This window comes from Camelus ferus, chromosome 16 (assembly GCF_009834535.1).
Source record: "Camelus ferus isolate YT-003-E chromosome 16, BCGSAC_Cfer_1.0, whole genome shotgun sequence".
NCBI classification, from domain to species: Eukaryota; Metazoa; Chordata; class Mammalia; order Artiodactyla; family Camelidae; genus Camelus; species Camelus ferus.
Window position 1 is genome coordinate 2,346,996 of NC_045711.1, and position 19,960 is coordinate 2,366,955.

The following is a 19,960-nucleotide window of genomic DNA, read 5'->3' on the forward strand; positions in this document are numbered from 1 at the left end:
AAAAATGTAGAGAATAACTTCTAAATAAAATAGAAGTTTAGAGAAGGGAAACATCATTATGGATTGGTGTAGTTCCAGAAAGTTTCAAGGAGGTAGAACTGTCTTCAAGGATAGGTGAAGTTCAGGCACATAGAAGGAAGGAGGTGAAGAAAGGCGAGAAGACTGGAGTGCGCATTCTTTCCGAGTGAGAGTCTGCCTGACGATTCGCGTTGACTGTGGGAAGTCATGTTCAGCCCAGGTACATAGAGTGTGCAGAGTGTCCCAAAGTTTTAGTGGTTTTAAACTTTAATAACTTGGGGAGAAAAAAATGTGGCAAACTTATACAATTGTATCATTTGAAAGTTATTTTAATGTCATTTGTTCTTTCGTGCATTCTTAATACATTTTTTAATTTCAATTCTTTGTGGTAACAGTTCCTGAGTGACACTTAGACCACTGGATTGGTAGAGAAGGTTGCCCTGCTTGGTCTCCTTCCCTGTCTCATTTGACTTTTTCTTGTGGTGGGCCGCTTCAGAATTGTGGCACTGCATCAGAACCTCATTCTTTGGGTGATCTTAAAGCTTATGATTCGAAGTGCAGTCCTTTCAGGCAGTGAGCAGCAGCTGATGAAAGTTTTTACGAAGGTCCAAAATCAACTAGAGCATGAGATCGTGGCTATGTTGAATTTTAATAAGAAATATTGGTATTTTAGGTAATTACACTCTAATTGTTGATTTTTGTAAGTTTGTGGCTTTTATGCTCTGAGGTTATTGAAACTTAAAGTTCCACAAAGACTGAGGACACTTGGTATAAACCTTGTCACTAGTTCCCTGCTTAAAGATGCTTTGGTTGACTCTCCATTTTCTTACCATTTAAAGGCTGTACTTCTTAACATAGATACAAACAAGACCTGATTTGACTCTGTCTTACTTCTCCACTATAGATGTTTTAATGATGTTACCCACATCTGTGGCCTCAGCTCTATGCTGATAACTATTAATCCATATCTTTCGGCCTAGCTTCTTAGCTGAGCTATAAACCTGAATCCTGTTGCCCAGTGGACCTCAGTTCAGGCACTGCAAACTCAACCAGCTGTAGTGGGAGGTGGGGGGGATTGGATTCGGAGCCAGAAGAACTGGCTCTCATACCACCTTTTCCTGTGTGATTTTGGACAAGTCACTTCACCTCTCTTAAGCCCCTTTCCCCCGATATATAATAGGAATAGTTATATAAATAATACCAACTCTGCCAACTCCTCAACTCAAGGTTGGTTGAGGGGTAAATGAGTTAATATACCTCCAAGAACTTTGTATTACTATACAATAGTCTGCACATATTGATTATTTTCTCAAAACTTTTCTCCTTTTCCTGTGTTAACACTTAGCTGATTCACCAGACTCTAAAATCAGACTGTCAAAAGTTCATGTCTAACATTTATTAGCAAGTTGCTCAACCACTCTACCTCATTTTCCTCATCTGTAAAACGAGGATGATAATAGAATCTTTTTCATAAGTTAGGAAGATGACCTAAGTTGATACATGTAAAGCACTTATAACAGCATCTAGCACTTGATGTGAACTCTTACTATTAGGCCAGGACCAGAATATGTCTTTTATGGCATGTTGTAGTGTAGTTTGTTGTGATGTTTCTATCTCACTTAAGTGTTCATGATTTTCTTTAGAAAGACCATGTCTAAAGCATCTTTGTCTTCCTAGTGCCTCATATACTTGATTATATGGTAGATTTCAGTATTTATTACACTGGTGGAGTTTTGGAGAGTACCTATATCTAAAATTTCTTTCTTTTTTTTTTTTTTTAACTAAAATTTCTAATTCAACTTCCCTTTCATTGTCACAGGAAAAAGGTCACTGGTCAGAAGAGCAAGAAGAAAGTAGCTCCTGAGGACAAAAGTTAAAAACAGACTTTCAAAAAGACTGTCTCACAAATGTAATTTTATGATTCCAGTATGAATGTTGTTTTCATGGAATACATCATCTTATAATCACCTGTACCAAACATTTGAAATGAACCACAAGAACACCGGACTGGTGAAAAATGATCCTAAATTATCAGCGCATCATGTCAAGTTCAGTTTGTAGGTCATTTTTAAGTGATTATACAATGGAAATAACATTCATTGAAATTTGTGTGGTTTGAATCCAGAGAGATACTTCTTATAGAAGAACAAATGCTTATGCTAAAAATAACAACACCCAAATGTGGTGAACTCATGGATTTTTCCCTTCAAGTGTGAAGGAAGGTGTCATGAATGCTGTGGAGAGGCATCTGGAACCACATTTCAAAGTAAAGCTTTGCGATTGAATGCCCCTTCCCACTTGCTTTTTTTCCCCTCCTTTCTTCCTTCCTTTCTTTTTTGGTTTCTTGGTTTGTTGGTTTTTTTGAATGCACAAGAAGCAGCATGGGCTGTCTAACAAGAATAAACCTACTGCTCAATTATTTCACTATTTCATTAATTTGTTGGTGGCCTTTTGTGGTATGAGCCACAACGAAATGCCTCTTATGTGGCTGGTTATTCAAGTTCCCTAGGATTTTAAATTCTTTGGTCTATTAAATATCTTATCCCTCACCGGTAACATAGCTCATACTGTACCTGTCATAATGTTGCAACTATAAGATTATGGTCAGCCTCTCCTTTTCTTCATTTTCTGTCATTTAGCCATGTTCTTTCCTATCTCTTTCCATTCGAGATGACTTTGCTCAAAAACTGATAAACATTTTATCCTGATAAGGAAGAATGTTCCTGTTACTTGATATACCTCTGGCCCCATTCTCTTACAGCTGATGTTTCCTGAGGCTTTATGGCCCTTCATCCTTTAGTACACAGGTCTCTGCCAAAGGTACAGGATTATGATTATACAGTGATGGAGACTACTCACTCTTAGCAGATTTCTCTCAGTTGCTAGTTTTGTACAGTGGAATAAAACAACAACTTCATACCTGTAAGTTACTTGGAATGGTACCTAACAGGAATGTTAGTTATTATCATATTGTAATACTATATAGATAACCTTTTCTCAGCAGCACTTGAATTAAACTTATTTATTTACTTTAGTCTCAGTCTTTTATTCTCGAGTCAGGACAGGTAGACTCCAACTTAAATATATTAGATAGGACAAAAATTGGTCATCTTCAGAATTTATGTAAATAGAGACCTCTTGCTGCAAGGTGCAAGAAATACAAGCCTGTGATTTTTTTGTTTGTTTGTACTCGCAAACACATCCTTGACTCAAAATATATTCTGGACTTCTGTGTGCTGGTACTACCCATTTACCAGTTGTTTGAATAATTTTTTTCATTTCTCAGAGGTTGTTTTTTCATTTGTGAAACTGATGGTAATACCAACTATGTCTCAAGATTAGGAGTACCTAGCACTGTGCCTGACATGTTATAACTTCTCTTTAAACAAACATTATGTATTTGGTTAGGAATACAAGGCTTGATAACATAGTCTGTGCCCTTACAGTGTAGTGTTGAGGATAAAGCAAAGGAACAAAGAATGTAGTAAATGCTGTGTTAAACATAAAGCCACGATGCTGAAGCGTTACAGGAGAGCATCTAACCTGGACTGGATATGTCATGGAAGGCTGACATCCTGGGTCTTACAGATGTAACAGTCAATAAGTAAAGGAAAACAAAGTACTCCAGGCAGAAACAAAAATCATGTCTTCTGTGATCTTTGATATACTCCTTTCATTTGACTTTTTCCCTCTTGTTCTCAGTATTTTCTCCTGTGTAACCACCCATCCTTAAAGTGGCTACAAAAACCTGTATCAATTTGGTTAGTTAATGGATTAATACTGAATTTAGTATATCAGTTTATATCAATGGGAACATCCGCTACACAGTCTCTTCTAAAGAGGGGAAGGAATGAAATTAGTGGACAATTATGATAAAGTGATAAATAGCTGGCTTTAGTTGAAATGAGCAAGGACTTTGAAGTCAAACATCTGGATTTGGATCCTGGTCCTGCTGCTTTGCAGCTGTGTGAGCTGGGTAAATTAGTTTCTTGTAATCGGGGTTTTCTTATCTGAAATGTCAACAGTAACTCTTAGGGACTTTAAGGATTTGAAAAAACACAGTAAAGTTCCCGACCAGTGATTTGTGCCCAATAAACAATAACGTCAAATTGTTTCCTTGTAAAAACCCTAAAAGGAAGACTAAAAGATAAAGCTAATTAGAATCTGTTACTTGCTAGTAAACAAACTCTACCTGAGGGGTTGAAAAAGTCTACATTCAACTTTCACATTTACTTACAGTAGTTTGGGGGGGGGGAAATCACAGTAAAAATATGGCTAGATAGATTCAGAGCAATGAACCGCTTCCAAACACTGTTTTGGCTCTGATTGCGAATGTAGGAAAAATACGGATTATCAGGTGGCTAAATACCTTTAGCTTTTTTGGGTGCGTACCAAAAGGAAGCTGCCGAGTTCCACGGAAAAAGTAGAGCTTATTACTAGCGCTGTGAAGCTATCAAAGGGGCATTTTGGATCCATCTGTTCCTTGCGTAAAGAGTAACAACAACAACAACAAAAAAGCACCCGTGTACCCACCATCCAGTTTAAAAAAAAAGACAAGCTACTCTTTTCACTAAACCAAGATGATGGTTTTTCAATCTGAGCAACGACGACGCCTAGCAGCTCGCCGGCCAACTGGGCCCTCCACAGAGCCTTGCGGGAGAATGAATCAGCTTCCCTGTAACGGGGCGCAGACCGCCGCACCAGACCCAGAACGAGAATTGCACCTGGCGGGCCCCGCGGCGGCAGCCGGGTCACGTGACGCGGGCGCGCGGCTCCTCCCCCGCGCGCGGGGCGTCACGTGGGCGCGCGGCCCCGCCCCGTCGCCCAGTCCGCGGCGAGGTGGGGCCCGGCGTTTGCCCCGGAAGTGGCTCTCCTGACAGCTGCTGGGGAGGCGGTGGCGGCGGCAGGCCCGGAGCAAGATGGCGCTGCGGCCGGGAACGGGAGCTGGAGGCGGCGGGGCCGCGGGAGCTGGCGCGGGGGCCGCCGGAGGAGGCAGGTGGGTGCGAAGAGCTGGGCCGGGACGCGCCTCGCAGACGCAGGGCTGGCCCGGCACGGGCATCGGGTGGTCGGCTGTTAGGGCCATTTTCGCCCGCGCCGACCCCTTTTCCCCTGGAACTGGGCTGCGGGAGAAGAAGAGTCGTCCTCCGGGGACCTAGGCCGAAGGGACAGATGGAGCCTGGGCGCCCGACTCCGGTCTTCCAGGCTCGGGGGCGCTGGCTGCTGGGGCCGAGCGGGGAGGAAAGGAGGGGGAGGCGAGGGTCCCGTCGGCCGGGCTGGATAAAGGAGGAACCCCGAGGCCTCGCTTCTAAACCCTGGCTGGGTCTGAAACGACCAGAGATTTGCCCAGGGTTTGACTAGGGGCTCTGGAAAATCTGTTCACAGAGCTGGAGAAGTGTTTCCAAGGTGCGCGCGCGTGTGTATACACTGTCTTTCTCCTCTTACAGTGTCCTGTCCTTTTCATTTATTTCCTTAACACGCGAGAAGCAGCAGGAAAATTTGAAGTCTTTTGAATTAGTAAATAGCATTCTTGTAAAGGTAACTCAACACTTGCCTCCTTATTAAAGAATAATTGTTAAACAGCACGTACGCAGTTGTATCAGAACAAAGCTTCCAGACTTTTACTTAGCCTTGAAACAAATTTACTCCCTGTCATATTTCTGCTACAAATTGCCAGGGGTTCTCCTACCTAGAACGATAAAAGAAATGAACATTTGCAACTTGACAGGTTCATCGTTTAAGGAAATACTTGATAACGGGAAGTTTTCATCAAACGGAAGTTTTCATCCCACTTGTGTAATGACTTAGTCTGATTGTGTTTTGCTAGTCAACCCGTAGTTTATATACATTTGGAGATAATTTTAGCTTTTTATCTTCAGCATCCTAAGTTATTTTTGGAAAACGAAGTGTTAGTTTTTTGATATGCAGTGTTTTAATTTTAGACTCGTGAACACTACAAAAGTGTGAAGTCTTTGAAGTCATCACCTCCTGCAGATGCTTATATGTATGGTAGGGCAAAAAACAGTCAGTCGCTTTTTCAATAAACCACCTGTGTGCAACCCCATTTTTCATTTTCTCTCCACATCTTTCACTTTAGATTTAAAACTGTTTTCTTTCTCTTTTGTTTTCTGATTTCTACTGTTTTATTAGTTTGACATATAAGTCAGTTTCTGGTCAGAGGAGACAAATATGTAATAATCTCTTTCCTTTGTGACTGTGGTGACAGTTTCTAAAATGTTCTTGAGTGGCATTAATTTGATCAAGTATGTGATTAATCTTGGCACGAAGTTCTGGGAAGATACAAACTTAAAAGAATTTGGCATTCTAGGCCCAGGTTTTTTGGGTATTTGGTGTTGTTTGGGTTTGAATTTTTTGGTTTTATTTCTGGTGGGGAGGACCTTGGGTGCAGAAAATTGAGTGGATCATTCCCCTTAGTTTATAGTATTTTAACATCATTGGTCCATGAACACAATTTTTTTATAAAGATGGCCTGAATTGTGATAGAAATTAGAATGACTAACTTTAAATTTTCTTTCATCTTTAAAATTTAGTTTTAGTAACATTGCATTCTTAAACTCTAGAGGGTATATAGGAGAGAAAAATCATCCTTACCTTGAAAAATGTACGGTAATTATTACTTACATTGGAAACTTTCTGAGGCCGAGAAGCTGTTTGCTCAATAAAGAAAAAATACGGTTTTTAGAGAGCAGTGGTGCTGGCTGAGGTTATTTTATAAGGAAGCTAACATTATGGTTGGTAGCCTAAGTATATTTTAGGGAAAAAGAAAAAGAACCAGGCATCTCTTATCTTTTAATCGAGAAAATCCATGAACTATAATTTACCGTATTTCTTAGATACTTGTCTCGGTTCTAAGAGACTACTAAACAAAAAGCATTGGCATTTGCTAACTTTATTAATGTTAGCCTACTTTTGATTGGTATCCTAAATGGGCTACTTTAGAGTAAATGGTAGACTTGTATATAAAAGGCACAATTTACCCAAAAGATGAGAAGTGTAATTTTTTTTAAGTCAAGTATGGCAGGAAAAAAACAATTGAAAGATCTTAATTAGTATGTATCCTTGTGGAATTGTACCCTTTGTGAACTTGTCCATTTTTTTTTTTTTTACTGCTCCTGTAAGCTCCTTAAGGGCCTCCTCATCTTTTTCTCTTCCACTGCTTCTAGCACATTCTGTACATAGAAAACCTTCTGTAAATATTTGTGGATTCAAGCAACATTGAAGGCAAAGAAGAGATATTTCAGCTGGGCCTCATTTCCAGGAAGAGGAAGGGGTCAAGAGATTATCACGGAGAAGGGAAGGCCTAGTGAACACTAGGGAGCAGCAGCTAGGCCAGGTGGACTGTGGCACTGATGGGAGAGAAGAGTCTTATGAAATAAAACTGAAAAAGTCATGTTAAAAGTGGAGAGAGGGACTTGAATATAAACTCAGGAAATTCAATTTAGGGAGGAATCTGACGTTATTTTAATCCTGGGAGTAGCCTCATCAAGTGGTCCTTCAGGGAGATGCCGCCCGCCTGTGCTGCAGGAGCTGCATGGGAAGCCGTAGAGCCTGCAGGTGGGGAAATGCGACTGGAAGCGTGTTGCTGTTACCGGTCTACTAAACGTTTCAGAGAATTGTATGGCTGGTACATAGGTCAGTGGGTAGTTTGGGTTGCTAAATAATTACTGGTGATTATTGATGTAGACCGTGCTCCTGATCTGGAGCTACGTTTCTGATTGCCTGTTAGATTGCTCCTCATGAACACACTCCTACCACCTGTCTTCCCAGACCTGCTCACATCGGGCTCCTGTTTTCAGTAAACAGCCTCACAATCCTTGCAGTTGCTCAGGCTCAAAATCTCAGCATCATCTTCAACTCTTTCTGCTCTTTCAGTACTGTTCTCCCTCCTGGCAGTTGCCAGGTCCCGTTGATTCTTCCTTTTAAATAGCTCATTCATCTCTTTTTTTTTTTTTCCCCATTCCCATTACTCTGGTGATGGCCCTTTTCATTTCTTATGGAGATGATTTTGATAGTTTCTTAGCTGGCTCTTTTTACTTCAAGCTTTCCCTGCGATACCCCATTACCAGAGAAACCTAAAGCGCATTTCTGATCATTTCACTGCTTAAAACTCTGACATCAGGGAAATGTAGAGCTCAATCACAATGAAATAGCACTTCACCCTTTTAGGATAACTGTCAACTAAAAAAAGAAGTGTTTGAGAGGATGTGGAGAAATTGAAACCCTTTTGCATTGCTTGTGGGAATGTAAAATGGTGCAGCTGCTGTTTTTCAAGAAGTAAACATAGAATTGCTATATGACCCAGCAAGCAATTCCATTCCTATGTATATACCCAAAAGAACTGAAAGAGGGACTCAAACAAATACTTGTAACCAATGTTCATATCAGCATTATTCACAACAGCCAAAAGGTAGAGAAATAGCCCAACTGTCCATCAACAGATTAAAGGATAAGCAGAATATGCTACGTACATATGATGGAGTGCTATTCAGCCATGAAAAGGAATGAAATTCTGACACATGCCACAACATGATGAACCTGGAAAATGTTAATGCTGTGTGAAGTAAGTCAGATACAAAAGGACAAGAATTATATGATTCCAGTTAATATAAGGTAGCTAGAATAGCAAATTGATTGAGCCAGAAAGTAAAATAGTGGCTAGCAGGGGTTGAGGGGAGAAAGTAATGGGGAGTCATTGTTTAATGGGTACAGAGTTTCTATTTGTGATGATGAAAAACTTCTGGAAATGGATCATGGTGATGGTTGTACAACATTGTGGATGTACTTAATGCCACTGAATTGTACACTTAAAGATGGTTAAAATGGTAAAATTTTATATTATGTATATTTTACTACAACTAAAAGAACTCTGACGTCATATAATACTCAAAATCAAACACTTTAAAGGCCCTCTACAATCTGCTTATTTTTCCAAACCTAAATCTTATATTCAACCTTAAATCATTTCTCTGAACACACCTACAGCTCTGGCCTCTGAGCTTTTGCTCAGGCTATATGGTGTGCCTCTCTTTAAGATTCAGCTTAGGAAGATATCTCCACAACACTTCCCAAGTACAGCCCATCACATTAAGTTTTTCCTTCTCACATCTGTTAGTGTTCTGGACCTCTCGCAGCACTTAGCACGTCCTGTCCTGTGTTAAAACCTGCATCTGTGTCTTCCACAAGACTCTGAGCTAATTCATTCCTTTCCTGTAGTAGGCACCCAATAAATACCGAACTGAATCTAATCCAGCCCTCTCATTTTGTGGATGGGGAGATTGGAATCCAGAGAAGTCACACCATGATAGAACCAGGACTAGTTTCAAGGTCTTCTGTCTTCTAGTTCAGAAATTTCCCCCCTGCACTGACATGCTGATGATCATGCGTCCTGTGGACGGTCAGTCTGTATTGGTGCTGGATAATTCAGTATTGGACTGCAGAACAAATGCCAGGGCCCTGACTATACTTCTGTCATTTATGTAGAACATTACCTGTTTTATCTGAAACCTTTGTACACCTGAAGACTCTGATATATTTTGTTCTGCTTTCAGCTTTATGTTTCCGGTTGCAGGTGGAATAAGACCCCCTCAAGGTATGTGAAAGCTTGAGTTTTAAACTTTCATTTTTCACTGTTAACGTTTCTGAACTTGGGGATTAAGTGGGTAAAAAAGTTCTCTTGCTGCCATATATAGTAAAATTTTCTTACAGCCTTAAACCTGTATGAAAGATACTCTTAAAATTTCTCAAAAATTGTGTAATTTGAGGAATAGTAATGATCATTTCTCATCTCCCAACCTTACAAACCTTGTGTTGACAGATTGTTATTTAACCTCAGAGATGAAGGAGACTTTCAGGGTTAAAAGAGCAGTAAAGAACAGGTGACAAAAATGAAAAGAGTTGTAGTTCTCTGAATGCCATCTTTCTCCTGTCTGTCTTCTAGATTGTTACTCGATAGGGTGGGGGCTATGTCTGCCTTACGCTTATCAGTATCCCTAGTACCCTGCATGAGGATAGAAGATAATAGGGCCTCTGTGGATGCTTGTTGAATGAATAAATGAACGTCTTTGGTTATTTTATACTTAAGTTTTCTCTGTGTGAATTCGGTTTACCATAATCATGTACATAGGAGATCACATAGTCTGATACAGTTTAAACTATTTTAAGTCCGAGTATTATTCATAGCAGTTTCTCCACTAGGTATATCCCTTCTCTCTTGGTTTCAGACAAGGACCCACCAGTATCAGTTCTAGCTTTGTCTTCAGGGAAACAGTAGCAAAGGGGTATAATCTTGACTCGTGCTGCTGTGCCTGGGGGACACAACACTGAAGGAAGAATGTGTCTGCCCTTCTCTTCTTTCTGCTCACTTCTCCCCCTCCAGTGTAACCCCTCCCCGCCACAGGCCAAGCTGCTCTGAAAACTGGCCCTTCTCACACAGCCAGTGTTGACTGGCTATGATAGACTTGCTGGAGAAACAGAGACTCCTAGGTCACCACAGGGATGGATGATAAGGAGCGGCTCAGTAGCAGATGGTCAGTGTCTCCATCTGTAATCAGTGATGGAGGTTGAGTTTCAGGTAAATTTTTCCAAGGGTCAGATGCATTCTTTTCATAGTGCTGTATTTATATATTATTTAAGCTATCTGTAATTAGATGTGTCCTAGATTTAGATCAAATGGTTTGAGATGTTCTTTAGGAGGGCGTTACAGTGTTTCGTGTTCATTATTGTGGCTTCGTTGTTTTGCATTTTTACAAACTTTTAAGTGCAAATCTACATTTTGAGCAAAGGAACAGGACAAGAAGAGAACCCAAAAGATACTGTTTCTTCTGGAATTTGGAATTGTTTTTGAGATTTTTTTTTTTTTTACAATGTAAGAGTGGGCTTTTTGATCATTTAAATTATGCAATTATTATTTCTGAAAGCATTCATAAGGAACTGACTGGGAAGAATGGCCACAAGATCATAAGTAGATGAACAGGAGACAGGAGAGAAACAAGAGTTATTTTTCACTGTGTGTGCTTTCATACCTTTAAGTGTTGTACCAGATCTTTAAGTTATCCATTCAAGAATTAAATAAAATTATGAAAATAGATAAGTCCTTAGGGTCACAGACCCTAAGAGAAAGAACATCTTACTATGCTACATTCACTCTGCATTCTAATTCTCCATGACACCTCAGGGCCTTCACATTTGGTGTTCCTTTGTCTAGAATACTCTTCCCACATTACCGCATGGCACACTCCCTCACGTCCTTCAAGTTCTTGCTTAAATGCCACCCTATTAGTGAAACCTTTTCTCCTGTGAAATAGCAACCACTCCTTTCCCTGGCTCTCCCTTTCCCCGATCTCCACCTGACATCCACTGATTTTTTTTAATTCTCTGTCTCCCCCAGTTACATTGTAAATTCCGTATGAGCAAAAACCGGTTTTGTTCACTGCTGTGTCCCTAGAATGGTGTGTGACATGCAGCATTTGAATAAATAATTGAATGAATAAATGAATAGCTTGCCACTAATAATTGTTACCTACAAATGTGATGTCCATGCTTCTGAAATTAAACTGTGTAAAAACAACCTTGAAGGTACACAGATTCCATAAGATAAACATGGTATACTTTACCAGACTTTTAATCAATTTTAAATCAAAGTTGATTAAAAGTTCCTTACCCTAGGGCCAGCATGGATGTAATCTGAGGTACAGTGCAAAATTAGAATGAAATTTGTGTTCAGGCTGTGTAGGGATTTTGTTTTATACCAAGCATCTCAAACTGTGCCTAAAATACAGTAGGCATTTAGTATTTATTAAATCCCTGAAGGGATGTAATCTTCATCTCCCTCTACTCTTGGAAGAGTTTGGGAGGTACTACACTGTAAATCATGCTTTCATGATAGTTTTCCTGCCATTGCATTATATACTTTGCATGCTGATGGCTGTTATATGGTCAATGTTATATTAACTATTCATGTAAGGAAAGAGAAAAAGAATGTCATTTTTTGAGCATGTTAGGTATTACACAGTTTCATTGTTGAGAAACCGAGGCACAGAAAGAAGTTAAGCAAGTTGCTCGAGGTCCCAAGCTAGCAAGTGACATTTCTAGTTGTCTTCCAGAGTTCATGCTCTTAACTACTTTTGTATTAAAAGTAACTTAATTACCACTAACTCTTAACTACTTTTGTATTAGTTATCTGCTGCAGCATGAAAAATTACTATTTTACACAGTGTCTGTGGGTCAGGTATCTGGGAGTGGCCTCACTGGGTGGTTTGGGCTCAGGGCCAAGGCGATTGCAGTAAAGATGTGAGCTAGGGCTACAGTCATCTGTCTAAAGGTTTGATGGGGCTGGAAGATCTGTTTCTAAGACGGCTCACTCACGCAGATGGCACATTTGTGCTGCCTTTTGGCAAGAGGTTTTAGTTCCTTCCCACGTGGATTCTCCATAGGACTGCTTGAGTATACTCATGGTGTGGCCGTGGCTTTCCCCAACAGGTGATCCGAGAGAGCAAGGAGGAAGCTGCAGTGGTTAGCAGGAAGCTAGCCTTGGAAGTCACACACTGTCATCCCCACAATATCGTACTGGTTATACTGGTCAGCCCTAGTCAGTGTGGGAGGGAAGGACAGGGGTCTGAATACCAAGAGGCAGAGATCACTGGGGGCCATCTTGAAGGCCAGTTAGGCCGCGTTGTTAATTATTCAAGTACGCACAAAAATTCTGTAGAACAGATAGTGTTCTCTGCATTTTACAGATGAAGTTTTGTAACTTGCCCCAGATCACATAGCTGAGTTAATGACGGAATTCACGCTCAGGTCTGTCTCATTCCAGAGCCTGTGCCTTTCCCTCTGTCCTGTGCCACCTCCCAAGTAATGAGTCCTTTAGATAGTTATGCTTTTAAGAATATATACTTTAAAACACCCACCTTAATGATATCTTTCTTCTTCAGCAGGTCTGATGCCAATGCAGCAACAAGGATTTCCTATGGTCTCTGTCATGCAGCCGAATATGCAAGGCATGATGGGCATGAACTACAGCTCTCAAATGTCCCAGGGACCTATTGCCATGCAGGTACTTGCCTGTTTAGCTGATGTTTACAAAGTTACTGTTTGTAGTATGTTGTTACATACTAAGAGACACATACTAGGAGCTTAATGCTATCTTTAGAAATAAGTGTTGTCTACATCTCAGGTGGCTTCCTTCAAAATCAAACAAAAAATACGTTCACAAGGGTGAAAAAAGATAAATCATTTAAGGAAAATCCAGTGACTTCTGTATTTGACTACTGACTTGGAAGAATTTTAGAATGACGTCTTGGAAAATTCAGGGACTTGATGCCGTGAAGTAGCATTGTTAGGAGAAGTAGCACTGTTCTCAAGAAAGGAACAGTGTCATTGTTTGCAAGGCTCAGAGCCATCTTTATATTGGATTATTTTATCTAATGCCCATAACATCTTTTTAAAGAGTTTTTCTGATGGGGAAACTGAAACTTTATAAGGCTATTCACAGAGCTTAGTTAGCCAAGATTGGAACGTAAGTCTTCAGTAGATCTATTCTTAACCATATTATACATTGAATTCTCTCTTGAGAGCATTAAGGAGCTGTTGCCTAGTTTCAACCAGTGGAATGTCACAATCAGATTTGTATTTCAAAAAGATCGTTCTGAGTGCTGATTGGAGAATGATTGGAAGGACAGAGGAGAGCAAAAGTAGGTGAAAGAAGAATCAGGCTGATGTAGTGAGAGCTGGTGAGATGTTGGCTTGATTTAGGGCGGTGGCAGGTGGATGCAGAGATGGATGTTTTTGAGAACTGCTTAGGAAGTAAAATCCATAGGACTTTGCTGAAGGATTGGATGCTGGAAATAAAGGTGAAGCTGGTATCAAATTGATTCTTCATTTTGTGCATGAGCAACTAACTGGTGGTGTCATTTGTTAATGAGAGAAGCACTGGAAGAGATTGTTACATATTGTTGACTTTCAAGGACCCATGAAACATCCAAGTGGGCCTGTCCAGAGACCATTTAATCAGCTGACCTGGAGCTCAAGATTTTTCACCGTGTGTTGAAAATCACAGTTTTGGGAATCATCCACATGTAGAAGGTAGTTGATGCCATAGGGGTGAACGGGAACATCCGAGAACACTGTCGATGGAGAAAATAGTCCAGGGTAGAGCCTTGAAGATTTCAGTGTTTAAATCTAAGGGAGTTGCCAACAGAGGAGACTGAGGAGGAGCAGACACAGAAGAGGGTAGGGTTGGGGGTTGGGGAGATGAAAGAAAAAAACATGGGTTTTGGTGTCAGACCTAAATTCAAATCCCAGCTCTGCCACTTACCTGTAAAACAGGAATGTAATAATACCTTGCCAGTACAGTTAGAGGAAGAACTGAATGAAGGAGTTCTATAAAGCACTTGGCATTGTATCTGGCACACAGTGAGCAGAAATGGGCAAGAAGTTTTTATTTCTTATGTTAATGTTAATATCAGGAATGATCTTTCAGGTGGCATGACATTATTTCATGTTCTGTTGTAATATTGATCTGACTATGTTTCCATGCTTTCATTGGCTCACAACCACCATTTCTGGTTGAAACATTCTTTCTTGAATAATGTTAGTAACCAGTAATAATAATAACCACCATTTGTTGTTTACATGTGCTGTATTCATTGTGTGCATTATATTATTCAGTCCTCATAACAACTCTATCAGATAAGTAATACTTTTATTCCCATTTTATAGATAATGAAACTGCAGTCAGATTCAATGTCCTATTCAGTGTCATACAATTTATTTCAGAGCAGAGAGTGAAACCAAAGCTATCTTACTGTTTTAGAGCCTGAGTTCTTAACTATTAGCTTCCCAAACTTCTGTAATTTGAGTATCACCCTCATGATTTTTGCCATGTACTATTTAATTAACGTTTTAATTGATTTAGTTTTTAACAAATTCTTAAAGGAATCTTTATCTTGCTAAGTAAATAGGAAACCTCATTTGTTGTAAACCAAAATATAAGTATGATGAATTGAAACAATATTACCAATTCTAGCTACTGTTACTTATTCAAGTTTATAAACGTCATGTTTACTTTCTTTTTGTTTAAAAAAAAAAAGGAAATTATGTCTTATGTCTACAATTGACCTGCACATGGTTCAGAAAAAGAAAAAAGAGCACATGCATGTTGTACAAACAGAGCAAATAGGGCAAAATGTTAATATTCTTTTTCCAAATTTTCCAAATTTTCCCAAAGTTTCCACTTTTAGAAAAGGGAGGGATTAGGTAAAAATCAGTAACACTTAAAATGAGCCATAATGAGAATCTGAGAGAGAACTGCAGGAGAATTGGAGAGAATTTTCCTGCCATCGTGCTGAGCGTGTCCCTGCATAACTGGTCATGATCATAGGTAGTGTGGATAAAAGCAAATAATGTTTTTTGTTTTTTTAAGAATTGGTGCATGAAATCAGTATATCATGATTTAATAAGTACAGCCTGAGTAACTGGCTTTATCCACATCCATTTGGATCTCCATATCTTTGTAAATCATCTTTTTCAGCCATGATATCCAGTTAAACCGAGTAACCAAATAAATTAAATCCAGGAGTTAGATCTTCGGCTGAATCCAGAGTATTATTAAAAAAAAATCATTCACAAATAAGCCAGAACAGAAGGGTTTTTGTACTATTAATATTTTAAATACCATATATTTCATTTTTACCTAATTAAAATTTTCTTTTTCTGCATGTTTTATCATGTATACAATATGTTAGAACAATCACACCTGTGTATAATTTATAAATAGATAGTTAGGAGTTAACAATCAGAATTTAAGTTGAAGCCATTGTCATGTTGAAGTCATTTAAGCAACTAAAGCTTCTATGTTGTATGTAAAGATTTAGGGAAACTTCCAAGTCATTCTGTATTCATTTCTAGTAGAAAGAAAATGGGAATAAACTGAGCTTTTGTAGGTTTTTACATCCAAGTTACTCAGCTTTCTCTAGGTTGTGCTGCAGAAGCAAAAATCCCCAAATCTCAGTGACTTAGAAAAACAAAGGTATATTTCTCATTTGTGAACATGTCCTTTGTGGGTTGGCTTGATTTAGCTCCATATTCTCTATCCTGAGACCCTTACCTCGGACATCTCAGACTCTTGGCATTAATAAAAGGAGATAGCCACATCCTGTGGTGTTTTTTAAAGCTTTCTCTCAGAGGTAGGATTTATCAGTCACTTCTGCTCACAAAGTAACGTGGCCCAAACAAACATCAGTAGGGGAGTATACCAGGAGGAGTGCACACCACGTAGCGATGTGTCATCATTTCAGTAAGGGCAGCCAGTAATTGGAAACAATCTACCATAGAATGCAGTGTGTTTCTAAGATTTAGTAAGCTTACCGCTGAATCTGAATAACAGCTGATACTGTTTTTAAATCATTGATTTTCACACTAAACATTGTTTCATGACCTGCGTAATTATCTGAAAAATGTTTTTAAAGAGTTTGAAACAACCAAAAACAATAAGGATCTCTAACACAGAGAACAACGATAAAAAAGTGAACTTTCAGATTTGATAACCCCCACATCATTTCCCTGAGTATCAGGAACTTAGAATTAATGGTTCTAAACCAAAATCTTTTTCTTTACCCTTTAATCTTACTGACAGGCATTACACTTCTTGGAAGCTGCTCACTATTCTTAAAGGAGAAATTCATTCAGATCTTATTTTTCCCCCCCAAACTTAATATCCTTAACCAACCACAGACATGTATGAGGAAAACCCATTATTCTTTAGTGATCACTTAAGTCTTTGAAGGGGGCACTTCCAGATAAAAATCAAGATGAAAATTAGTCTTGGCTGCTGTATAGCTCTCCACTCCCGAAAACTCATGAAAAGGAAAGATTTAGAATAAATTTTAAAGTTATTCTTACAATATTTCAAGTACGTAGGTAAGAACAGAATATATTGGTGAAAAACTCAAAAGCTTCCCACTAAAATCTGGGACAAGACAAGGCTGCCTGCTATCACCACTCCTATTCAACATAGTCCTAGAAGTCCTAGCCACAGCAGTCAGGCAAGAGAGAGAAATAAAAGGGATCCAAATTTGAAAAGAAGAGGTAAAAGTGTCACTATATGCAGATGACATGATACTATATATAGAAAATCCTAAAAGGTCCACACAAAAACTACTAGAAATAATCGAATTCAGCAAGGTAGCAGGTTACAAGATTAACATTCAAAAATCAGTTGCATTTCTTTACACTAACGATGAATCAACAGAAAAAGAAAGTAATGAAACAATCCCCTTTAAAATAGCACCCAAAGTAATAAAATACCTAGAAGTAAATCTAACCAAGGAGGTGAAAGACTTATACACAGAAAACTATAAAACACTGATGAAGGAAATTAAAGAAGACTTAAAAAAATGGAAAGATATCCCATGCTCCTGGATTGGAAGAATCAATATTGTTAAAATGGTCACACTGCCCAAGGCAATCTACAGATTTAATGCAATCCCTATCAAATTACCCAGGACATATTTCACAGAACTAGAACAAATCATAATAAAATTTGTATGGAACCACAAAAGACCTAGAATTGCCAAAGCATTACTAAAGAAAAAGAGGCTGGAGGAATAACTCTCCCAGACTTCAGACAACACTGCAGAGCTACAGTAATCAAGACAGCATGGTATTGGTACAAAAACAGACTTATGGAACAATGGAACAGAATAGAGAGCCCAGAAATGAATCCACAAACTTTTGGTCACCTAATCTTCGACAAAGGAGGCAAGAATATACAATGGAATAAAGACAGTCTCTTCAGCAAATGGTGTTGGGAAAACTGGACAGCAGCATGTAAATCAATGAAGCTAGAACACTCCCTTACACCATACACAAAAATAAACTCAAAATGAATCAAAGACTTAAACATAAGACAAGATACAGTAAACCTCCTAGAGGAAAATAAAGGCAAAACATTATCTGACATATATCTCAAAAATGTTCTCCTAGAACAGTCTACCCAAGCAATAGAAATAAAAGCAAGAATAAACAAATGGGACCTAATGAAAATTACAAGCTTCTGCACAGCAAAGGAAACCATAAGTAAAACAAAATGACAACCTATGGAATGGGAGAAAATTTTTGCAAATGAAACTGACAAAGGCTTGATCTCCAGAATATATAAGCACCTCACACGATTTAATAAGAAAAAAACAGACAACCCAATCCAAAACTGGGCAGAAGACCTAAACAAGCAATTCTCCAAGGAAGAAATACAGATGATCAATAGGCACATGAAAAAATGCTCAATATCACTAATTGTCAGAGAAATGCAAATCAAAACTATGATGAGGTATCACCTCACACCAGTCAGAATGGCCATCATTCAAAAGTCTATTAATGACAAATGCTGGAGAGGCTGTGGAGAAAAGGGAACCCTCCTACACTGCTGGTGGGAATGCAATTTGGTGCAGCCACTGTGGAAAACAGTATGGAGATTCCTCAAAAGACTAGGAATAGACTTACCACATGACCCAGGAATCCCGCTCCTGGGCATATATCCAGAAGGGACCCTACTTCAAAATGACACCTGCACCGCAGTGTTCATAGGAGCACTATTTACAGTAGCCAAGACATGGAAACAGCCTAAATGTCCATCAACAGATGACTGGATAAAGAAGATGTAGTGTATTTATACAGTGGAATACTATTCAGCCATAAAAACCGACAACATAACGCCATTTGCAGCAACATGGATGTTACTGGAGAATGTCATTCTAAGTGAAGTAAGCCAGAAAGAGAAAGAAAAATACCATATGAGATCGCTCATATGTAGAATCTAAAAACAACAACAAAAAAAACCCAAAAATACAAAACAGAAACAGACTCATAGACATAGAATACAAACTTGTGGTTGCCAGGGGGATGGGGGGTAGGAAGGGACTGGGATTTCAAAATGTAGAATAGATAAACAAGATTGTACTATGTAGCACAGGGAAATACATACAGTGTCTTGTGGTGGCTCACAGCGAAAGAGAATGTGACAATGAATATATGTATGTTCATGTATAACTGAAAAATTGTGCTCTACTCTGGAATTTGACACAACATTGTAAAATGACTATAACTCAAGAAATGTTTATATATAAAAAGAGAAAAAAATAGAACAGAATATATGATGAACATGTGTGAGCCAGTTGCACAGCTTTATCAAAACATTTTTAGTTAAAACCTTTTATTTTGAGATAAATGTATGTACACGTTTATGTAAGAAATAATACAAAGAAATCTTTTCCTAGTTCCCCAGGGGTAACAGCTTGCAGAACTAAGTATAATATTGCAACCAGGACATTGGCATCGATGTAGTCAAGATCAGAACATTCCCATCACCCCAGGGATCTCCTCTTGTTGGCATTTTATATCCAAATTCATGTCCCTCCCATTTCATACCCCCACCAATCTTTGGCAGTCACTCATATATGTTCCCCGTTTCTATAATTACGTGATTTCAACAGTGTTATCCAAGTTGAATCACTAACCTTTTGAGATTGGCTTTTTGGGGGGGGGGTTCTGCATATTTCCCTTGAAATTCATCCAAGTTGTTGCATTTATCAGCATTTCATTCATTTTTATTGCTGAGTACTATTCCATTATTGGATGTAACTACTGTCTATATAACTGTTGACCCATTGAAGGACATCTGGGCTCTTTTTACTTTTTAGCAATGACAAATAGAGGTTTTTGTGTGATTATAAGGCTTCATTTCTCTGAGATTAATGCCCAGGAGTGCTGAGTGAGATGGTGGTTGGATGTTTAGTTTTTAAAGGAACTGTTAAACTGTGTTCTAGAGTAGTGGTACCCTTTTACAGAAATTCCCGCCAGCAGTATATGAGTGATCCAGTTTCTCTGCATCTTCGCTATTATTTGGTGTAATTGTTTGTTTCAGCCATTCTGA

The 19,960-nt window shown here is 39.0% G+C and overlaps 2 protein-coding genes across 11 annotated transcripts in view; both read left to right on the forward strand.

Moving 5' to 3' along the window:
• The window catches only part of DDX52 (DExD-box helicase 52), a 19,018-nt gene extending 15,966 nt beyond the window's left edge, over positions 1–3,052 (forward strand). The window contains exon 15 of the mRNA XM_032498295.1: positions 1,838–3,052. Coding sequence (XP_032354186.1) covers positions 1,838–1,895 — 58 coding nt within the window. The 3' untranslated portion in view covers positions 1,896–3,052. The remainder of the gene's footprint in view (positions 1–1,837) is intronic.
• A 1,826-nt stretch (positions 3,053–4,878) lies between these two features.
• The window catches only part of SYNRG (synergin gamma), a 78,732-nt gene continuing 63,650 nt past the window's right edge, over positions 4,879–19,960 (forward strand). For 5 of the 10 annotated variants that reach the window (XM_032498285.1, XM_032498287.1, XM_032498291.1 and 2 more), the window contains exons 1-3: positions 4,881–5,014; positions 9,585–9,625; positions 12,966–13,087. In XM_032498285.1, the coding sequence (XP_032354176.1) occupies positions 4,938–5,014; positions 9,585–9,625; positions 12,966–13,087 (240 nt within the window). In that variant the 5' untranslated portion in view covers positions 4,881–4,937. Of the gene's footprint in view, positions 5,015–9,584; positions 9,626–12,965; positions 13,088–19,960 lie in introns of all 10 variants that reach the window. The other 5 variants (XM_032498290.1, XM_032498288.1, XM_032498286.1 and 2 more) reach the window with 5 other exon arrangements.